The 9,692-nt window shown below is 42.2% G+C and overlaps 1 protein-coding gene across 2 annotated transcripts; it reads left to right on the forward strand.

Annotated features, from left to right (window-relative positions):
• Positions 1–561: 561 nt before the first annotated feature.
• On the forward strand, positions 562–9,484 carry LOC111956000 (transcription factor AP-4). Of its 2 annotated transcripts, none has more exons than XM_023976412.2 (7): positions 562–939; positions 2,980–3,145; positions 4,589–4,687; positions 4,966–5,139; positions 5,399–5,563; positions 5,807–5,956; positions 6,183–9,484. In XM_023976412.2, exons 1-7 carry the CDS (start codon positions 857–859, stop codon positions 6,339–6,341), a joined length of 996 nt encoding a protein of 331 aa, XP_023832180.1. In that variant the 5' UTR covers positions 562–856; the 3' UTR covers positions 6,342–9,484. The 2 variants fall into 2 exon arrangements, with proteins under 2 accessions (XP_023832180.1, XP_023832181.1); XM_023976413.2 differs by lacking the exon at positions 562–939 and adding an exon at positions 2,543–2,645.
• The last annotated feature ends 208 nt before the right edge of the window (positions 9,485–9,692 follow it).

Genomic DNA, 9,692 nt, shown 5'->3' on the forward strand with positions numbered 1-9,692 from the left:
GTTACGCCCCTAGTCTTATGCCATACTAGACCAATAGCCTTCTTACTATAAGCTATTGGGCTATACTGGCTATATAGCTTTAACCTGAATAAGAATAGGGTGGCTGTTACATAGGCTACAAGTCCATCAGTTTCGATAATTTACCACGGCTATCATAATGCTACTTGGATAATAGGGTTTTTATTACAGTATAGGCATAACATCAGGACTTTCAATGTATTTGACCTGATAGGCACTGGCATAACCATGTAATCTATTTTTGTTTTTAAAGAATATAATACATTAGAATAAATATATCGTTGTTTTATAGAATATAGGCAAATGGGTTGTTTGTTGTTATTGTACTTGACTTTGGTTTGTTGCCTGGCTGTCTGGCCTGCTGTTTCATTTTTCTTTAGTGTATTTTAAGTGTCTTTATAAGCACCAGTTGGCCGTTCCTGTTCAATAGGCCCTACTGCTTCTGTCTCAAAGTAGCTCTTTGTTTGTGCGTAGTCTGGTCTGCTATGCACAGAGAGAGAAAAACTCTCGTCTCTCCTTGATTCCGACCAGCTGTTTCCGCCTCGAGACAGAGATCAGCTGCAAACACACACGTAGTAGTAGGCGGAGGCGCCACACGCACGCAGGGAAATCCGCATCAGCTGGAGCCACACACAGTTAGCTTAGCTAGCCTTTTAGCTACAACCTCGAACGATCATAAATAAGACGCAATACTTAGCTATGTGCAATCGAACATAGTACAGGAGTGTATTTTTTTTTTTACGGCAAGGAAATTGGAAAAATAGCCTCCAACACACGAACAGACTCGAGGGGTTACAGCTGAAGATATACTAACGTTACGTAGCTAGGTAGCTAAAGCATGGAATACTTCATGATGCCTACGGAGAAGGCTTTACAACAATTCAAGAAATCGGAGAAGGATGTTATTGGAGGGCTTTGTAGGTGTGTATTGTGTAATAACGCTTCCGATAAGATGTGTATTGTTGTTTTGATTGCAACTGAGTTATCTGCTTACTATAGCTAGTAGCCTGCATGTAGTTAGCAATCTAGCTACAACAATATTGGCACAACATTGGTTGAAGGAAGCTATGATTTCTTGTTAGCTGTGCGCATATGAGCGCATACCCGAGGGCGGGACGAAAGCAATCATTAAATATTTGTCCCGAAACATTGTAACGGCTAGTGGTATTAATAATAACGTTGGTGGTTACAGTTGTAGCGAAAAATGTAAATAAATACTGAAAATGCGATACATTTTGTATCCAGCTAACAGCGAACCACGTGGTTACTAATCACACTGCCCGCTGCTGTTGTAGCGTAGCTTGCATTCCAGATGTTATCTACGGTGTTTCCTTCCCAACAGGTCGACAAAAATAATGCAGTTATAACTTTGTGACACAACCTAACAGTATGTGTGTGTTTACGGGCTTTGGGTCACACATGTAGGGAACCTACGAGGTGTAGGGAGTAAATATGCCAGCTAGCTCGTGGGTAGCGCGGCCATGCTTATGTGTCGTGTACTGAAATTGGCTAAGCTCTCGAGCTTAGTAGCATGGCCGTGATGTGTGTTTTCAACATCCGCAACAGCATTTAAATAATAAACATCACACAATTTCGTCCATACTAAGTTATATTAACTACTTGAATTTTATTAATTCATATTTTGTAGAAAGATCCCGTTTTTGTGAAGTCGACGGTGTAATAGTGTTTCAAAATAGGTAGGCAAAAAGCATTGTTCTCCATGTGAAGGGGGTGGTCTTGGTCAAATTTCACCAGGCTACTAAGCTACTACTTATTTTGGCGAAGGATTTGCACATATTACTAGTTCGTTAGCTACAAAGTGTATATATTCTGTTTCGTTGGTGGGCCGACAACAAGCTTACCATATATACCTTAGTGCTAGCTACAAATTTCGTTGTAATAAGTCTGCGCACTACACCAATGTATGTGAGAAGCGTCGATCAACCAGGGTTTGTAGCTAAACACGCTTCTAGAATCTTTTGGATCAGAAACAGAATTTATGAATGAAGGCAGCGTTCAAATCTAGATTGCAGTAAGCTACTCTGTATTAGTCTCTAGGCCCACATCGTCAATGGCTTGGATGCATTCCATCTCAAAACTATTCGATTTTGGTTGTCCATTTCACATTTTATATAATTGATTTAGGCATATCTAATTTGTTTTGCTTACTGCACTCTATTCAGTCGACTAACAAATAGCTATTGTGAGTCTAAGCATTGTGTGCATAGATAATAGGTCTGCTAATAGGCCTATATTTCCCCTCTTAAGATGTTGTGTGACAGTTAACTGTCTGTCGCGTTGTGAATGATTTTAAGCCTAGCTGTCAGACACGTTTCCCGAGATCGGTTATTCTACTTCTTTGTGAACCTTGTAGAGCATGGTTTCCCAAACTCTGTCCTGGGCCCCGTTTTGGTTTTTACCCTAGCACTACACAGCTGATTCCAATAATCAAAGCCGAGGAGTTGGTTATTTGAGTCAGCTGTGTAGTGCTAGGGGGAAACCACAATGTGGGGGGGCAGGACCAAGTTTGGGGAAATCCTGTTGTAGAGCTCTCACTGATGTACACTGATGTTATCTCTGGAGGTTATATGGTTTACATATTACTCTGGCTGAGTAAACAGAACAGGGTAGGTTACCAACCATTAAATGGGTTGAAGGGCAGTGAGTTCAGGGAAACTCCAGGACCTGACCTTATAATAGCCCTAGTCACTAACCCAAGTGAAATGTAGGTGGGGGTGCAGGGGAGTGGGAAGGAATAGCGCCGTACTACCTGCATGTGCACTGTGTTTTCCAMCAAGCTACATCGGCATGATAGGAWTTTATAACCATGTCATTTCTAATTAGACACGTGGTGAAAAGCAGACKAAACTACAATAAACCTGAATAAAATGTAACTTTTGTCTCCATTTCCCTCTGTCCTTCTCGCCATCTCTCCTTCTATCCCTTCATCTCTCCCTTCAGTCTGGCCAACATCCCGCTCAGCCCGGAGACTGCTCAGGACCAGGAGAGGCGTATCCGCCGGGAGATCGCAAATAGTAACGAGCGGCGCCGAATGCAGAGCATCAACGCAGGGTTCCAGTCGCTGAAAACACTCCTGCCACACACAGACGGCGAGAAACTCAGCAAGGTAGGAGAGYGGGACCATAATCTAACTAACTGTGTTTGTGTCCATACTAGAGGTTGACCGATTAATCGGAATGGCCGATTAATTAGGGCCGATTTTCAAGTTTTCATAACAATCGGTAATCAGCATTTTTGGACACCGATTATGGCCGATGACTAGTTTATCTAGCCTGTTCTGCGTTGCATATAATCGATGCGGTGCCTGTTAATTTATCATCGAATCACAGCCTACTTCGCCAAACGGGTGATTTAAAAAGCGTGAAAAAAGCACTGCCGTCTGCACCAATGTGACCTACCATAAACATCAATGCCTTTCTTTAAATCAATACACAAGTATATATTTTTAAACCTGATATTAGTAATATTGCCTGCTAACATGAATTTCTTTAACTAGGGAAATTGTGTCACTTCTCTTGCGTTCTGTGCAAGCAGTCAGGGTATATGCAGCAGTTTGGGCCGCCTGGCTCATTGCGAACTGTGTGAAGACCATTTCTTCCTAACAAAGACCGTAATTAATAATTAATTTGCCAGAATTGTACATAATTATGACATAACATTGAAGGTTGTGCAATGTAACAGCAATATTTAGACTTAGGGATGCCACCGTTCGATAAAATATGGAACGGTTCTGTATTTCACTGAAAGAATAAACGTTTTATTTTCGAAATCTAGTTCCGGATTTGACCATATTATTGACCTAAGGCTCGTATTTCTTTGTGTTTATTATATTATAATTAAGTCTATGATTTGATATTTGATAGAGCAGTCTGACTGAGCGGTGGTAGGCAGCAGCAGGTCGTAAGCATTCATCAAACAGCACTTTCCTGCATTTGCCAGCAGCTCTTCGCTGTGCTTCAAGCATTGCGCTGTTTATGACTTCAAGCCTATCAACTCCCGAGATTAGGCTGGCAATACTATAGTGCTATAAGAACATCCAATAGTCAAGGATTATGAAATACAAATGGTATAGATGAAATAGTCCTATAAATCCTATAATAACTACAACCTAAAACTTCTTACCTGGAAATATTGAAGACTCATGTTAAAAGGATCACCAGCTTCATATGTCTCATGTTCTGAGCAAGGAACTTAAACTTAGCTTTTTTACATGGCAAACATTGCACTTTTACTTTCTTCTGCAACACTTAGTTTTTGCATTATTTAAACAAAATTGAACATGTTTCATTATTTATTTGAGACTGAATTGATTTTATTGCTGTATTATATTAAGTTAAAAAAAAGTGTTCAGTCAGTATTGTTGTAATTGTCATTATCTCATATTATATATATATATCGGCTTTTTTTGGTCCTCCAATAATCGGTATCAGACGTTGAAAAATCATATACGGTCGACCTCTAGTCCATACCACCCATGGAGGATTCAAGGAAACTGTTCTGAGAGTATTGATTCTGACCTAACTTTATGATATTATTCCTGTCTATTCAGGCTGCCATCCTACAGCAGACGTCAGACTACATCTTTGCTCTGGAGCAAGAGAAGACCCAGCTACTGCAGCAGAACAACCAGCTCAAACGCTTCATACAGGTAGACATTCATACATTTATATTACCTGCATATAGCCAAGTCTAGCCATAGAAATGAATAAAAATATTGTAACTTGTGACTTTAATATCAGAAATGTATACTGTTGATAATTGAACCCAGACAAAAGTACATGAACGTGTAAAGTGATCCAGTATATTTGTGTGTACAGTATAAATACTTTCTCCCTAACAATTACATTGGTGAACTATTAACTGTTCATGGCATGGCCATAACTAGTTGAAATGCTCCCTCTCACCCTGTCTCCTCTCCTCCTGCAGGAGTTCAGTGGTTCCTCCCCAAAGAGGAGGCGTGGGGCGGAGGAGAAGGATGAAGGGATCGGCTCCCCGGACATTCTGGAGGAGGAGAAAGCCGAGGAGCTGAGGAGAGAGATGTTGGAGCTCAGACAACAGTTGGACAAGGAGCGCTCGGCGAGGATGATACTAGAGGAACAGGTGAGAGAGAAGGATGGTGGGCGGKGAGATGTGGGAGAGTCTATGGACAGCCGGATGAACAGAGGAGGGGGGAGTTAGAAGAAGGGATGGCGAGAAGGTTGAACCAAGAGGTGGTGAGACTGAGGAGAGAGCGGGTGAACCAGTGATGGGGAAGAAGGATACAATGAGGGACTGAGAATGAAAAGAGGGAAGGTAGAGTGAAGAGGAATATAGACATAAAGACTGATCACCCTTCTCCCCCGTGTCTTTGTCCATCCAGGTGCGTTCTCTGGACATGGTGCTGCACCCAGAGAGGCTGAAGGTGATCACCCAGCAGGTCCAGGAGGAGCAGGCTCACATCCAGACCCAGACCTTACTGAGGCTACAGCAGCTCCATGCAGAGACCAGTGCAGAGAGGGACAGACACGCAGCACACAGCCCACAGGTACAGAGCCACACAGGTTACAGGTGGAGGACACAGAYGGGTCACAGGTGAGACACAGACAGGGAGAGAGAGACACACACAATCCACAGATGGGGAAACACACAAACAGTTTTTGAATGGAAGGAATGTGAATGTTTTATTGTCCTTCCTCCTTGTAATCTCTTTCTCCTAATTTTCCACCTTCTCTCTCTTCTCATTTCTCAAACTCTTCTTATTCTCACCATCTCTCTTCTCCTCCTTTAGGTGCGGTCCCCAGCCCCAACTCACCACCCCACGGTCATCGTCCCCGCCCCCACGCTGACCCCGCACCACGTCACCGTGGTTACCATGAGCCCCGCCTCCAACACCAGCACAGTGTCAACGTCCCGGCAGAACCTGGATACCATCGTACAGGTGAGGGAGAGTGTGTATCCTTGTGCTCTGTAGGGTTTCTATAGTGAAGTTCAGTGTGTGTCCTTGTGCTCTCTATGATGTCTGTAGTGCTATAGTAATGTGTGTGTTTGAGATAGACAGAGAGCGTATGTTTGAGTGTGRGGTGTATAGATAACTCCATTACGTATAGCGTCACTGAATCATATGAACTCTGACCTTAGAATTCTCTATGACCTCTGCCCTCCAGGCCATCCAGCACATCGAACGTACCCAGGAGAGGAGGGGCAGTGCTGAGGAGGAGAGAAGACGAGCAGTCATCGTCAGCCCTGCCCACGTCTCCATGGATACCACCGGCTCTGACACGGCCTCCGACAGTGAGGGAGAGGAGGACTGCTCCATGAACTAAAACAGCAGAGATACACACACACATACCGTGTTCTCTATACAGTTTCAGACAGCATGAGCCAAGACTGCTCAATGAACTGTTAGCTACCACACAACCAATATATATATATATATATATACACACACACACACACAACCAATACATACTGTATATACACACACAACGTGTTCTCTCCAGACAGTTTGACAGCAAGGGAGAGGACTGCTGATGAACTGTTCGCTGCACACACACACACACACACACACACCGATACAAACACCACCCAGACAGCATCTGACTGGTAGAGCGAAACAATGACATTTGTTCTACTAAAATCCAAATTCAATCATAAGCAGCCAGTGACAAATGGAACACACACACGTTAGAGATCCCCCCCACTGTAAGAGACCATCACAAAGATTCCCTCCAGACGCCTGACTACTTTTGATAGAAAATGTTTCTTTTTTTGAACCTGTCTTTGGCATTATAATGACTATGGAGTCAGCCAGTAGGTATGATAAGCTCTGTTCAGATCGTTTAAATCACAGATGAAGAAGTTGGCTCAATATGGCAGTCTATCATAAAGGGCTTTCCAGACAAAGCTGCAGTGGAATTCTTTTCAGGAGGCGCGATCGGCGTTGCTCGTACACGTGAAGGCTGCTCAGCCGAGGCCGAGAAAATGGGTATCTGCTCTATTTTTGCAACCTTGCTCCGCCCGATCACTTCCTGTCTGGAAAGTCTTTAAGCAATAGACAGCGATAGGTTGGCTCTGGCAGAATACAACACAGCTGGTACTTAGCTGGATCCCATCAATCACATGTATGAATGAACGTTCCAGAATAAGCTGTGTCACTCGCTCTGTTAGGGTTACATAGAAGCAAGCAGTGGACCATTCTCTTAACGTTTCAAAGTTGTTTTCCATATTTCTATAAAAAGTTTTCCTAAGTGTCGGGTTTACTAAGAAGAGGACAGTTTCCAATTAGGTCTCTTTTAATTTTGTTTTTTTCAGTGACTATGCACTAAACGCTTTTTAGGTATTTATGCAATTCCAAGCTACAGTAAATTAGTTTTATAGGTGGGGTAGTGTTGAATATTAGGCAAAGTGTTTTTGTTTTTTTAAGTACCCCTTTACCCAAATATTGAAGTCTATGCACCTCCCAACAAGAGAACATAACATGCATACGGTATAGACGGGCTGGTTGTCTAGCAACAAAACCAATGCGCTCGCAGCTATGGGGCAAAACAGACAGACAGGATTGGCTAAATTATATTTTGTCTCTAAATGTTTATTGAAAACATAAATACACTTCTCTCAAATACATTGTTACAATTGTTGGTTAGCTAGCAAGTGAATTTGAGCCATAGTCAAAACACCTCAAAACAAGACATGGCTCTGAAACGAGCCACCTACGATTCCCCACAAGGCAGCTTCTAGGCATTGTTGCAAGCTATCTGACTGTTCAGAATCATAACACCACACGGCCACATCGTGTGCATCATTTTCGTGAAATGCTCAGCCAACCCGTCTATGTCAACTGGTGTCTACAGTCCTAACACACATGTAACTACATGCATTTAAGAATGTAGTCTTTTTCTCTGATGGTGCTAACAGGGATCGTATGCCCTCTGAGACCCCCAACTTTTACCATTCGATTTTGAAACCCCCTCGGGGCATATCCTAACCCGACGGGTAGCGCTCGACTCCTACACAAGCACTGAACTAGAAATATGCCCCAGTCCCTTGCCCCTCGTACCCCTCCATGTTGTCAGTTTGTTTTGGGAACGGGACTGGAATCCCTGTTATTTCTCTGGAAGCCTGGAGTTTCTCACTCACTTCCTATGATATGATGCTAAGGGTCAGGAGTTTTTCCTGAACCATGTTTAAGGCTACAACTAGGGCCATGAGTTTTCCTGTACAGATCTCGTGATCAGGGAAGAACAGGAGTTTCTAGGAATGCTGAATCTGAAATKATGCTGTATAAACATTCCATTTATTTTGACTTTATTTGAGTTTTTTCTTGTTTCATCCCTCCATGCTCTATTGCCAATTGATGCTGTTTTTTGTCTTAAATTAGATTTTTTTCTGGGATCTCCTTAGTCATTGTCTGCGTACGAAACGGCACCCKATTCCCTACATAGCGCACTGAGGCACTGGCCAAAACTAGTGCACTATTTAGCATATAGGGTTCCATTGTCGACGTAGCCACTGTCTACATGAAGCTCTTCCTGTGTGAGAACTTGGCTCCAGTGGGACATTTGGGGTGACGAAGCTCATTCATTTTGTGATTCAACTTCATAACTGGTTACAATATGTCTATTTAGCCTTGTCCCAGATCTGTTTGTGCTCTTGCCTAACTCTGTTGTCATTGTCAAGCCGAAACGCATGACAATTCCATTAGGAGTTGGCAAGAGAGCAGAAACAACCTATTGTCTGTTGTAGAGGGAACTTCTCATTTGTGTTGAAACTTCAAATCTGGTTAGAATGTAGCTATAACTTACTGACTGCTGCGGAGACCTGCGTGTGTCCCAAATGGCCACCTATATAGTGAACTACTGTTTACCAGGGCCCTGGTATAAAGAGTGCACAGGTTATGGAATAGGGCTTTCCATTTGGGACCACCGCCAGTATCTTTCATTGTCCTTTATCAGATAATATTTATCTTTTTGGTTGTTTCTTCTGTTCAGTTTAAACGGTTTTTATTGCTAAAGATGTGTGCCGTCATATTTTCGAGCACTGGTGTTTCCTGAAGAGATTGTTTGTGTTGTTAGAGAATGCTCTTAATAATCAATATGAGAATTATTGATATGAGAGCACTTCCCGGTTGTACTGGCCTGATATCAAGGACAACGATGGCGCAGAGTTTTTTACCTATGTTGATCAAGCTCTTTTTGCTGTGACTTAAAACCGAACAGCTGTGTTTCTCTCCCTTTTCTTCAAAATATGTTCATGTTCTCTTTCTCCTCTGCCCTCGCTCTCTCTGCACCCTCTTTTGTCCTATTTTTTTAATTACAGACATTTGTATATTTTTTTATTTCTTTTTTTTTGTCAGTCGAGTCGATGAGAAAGCCGTTATATTGTTTAAGAAAAAATGAACTTGTTGGGGAAAAAACAGCCTTTGTAAAGAAAAAATACAATAAAATTTGTACTTTGTTTTTTCATACATTACATGGCTTACATTTTTTATTTTACTTTTTGAATGACGATGACATTTGTTAAGCCTGCCACCCTGGAACCTTTTTTACAAGTTTTGTTTAAGTATTTAAAGGGCCCAGTGCAATTAAACATTTGTGGATATTCCTTACTTTACATATCCATTACCAGTCAAAAGTTGGGAACCTACTCATTTCAAGGGTTTTTCCTTAATTTTTTCA

The sequence above is a fragment of the Salvelinus sp. IW2-2015 genome, linkage group LG31, assembly GCF_002910315.2.
Source record: "Salvelinus sp. IW2-2015 linkage group LG31, ASM291031v2, whole genome shotgun sequence".
NCBI lineage: Eukaryota > Metazoa > Chordata > Actinopteri > Salmoniformes > Salmonidae > Salvelinus > Salvelinus sp. IW2-2015.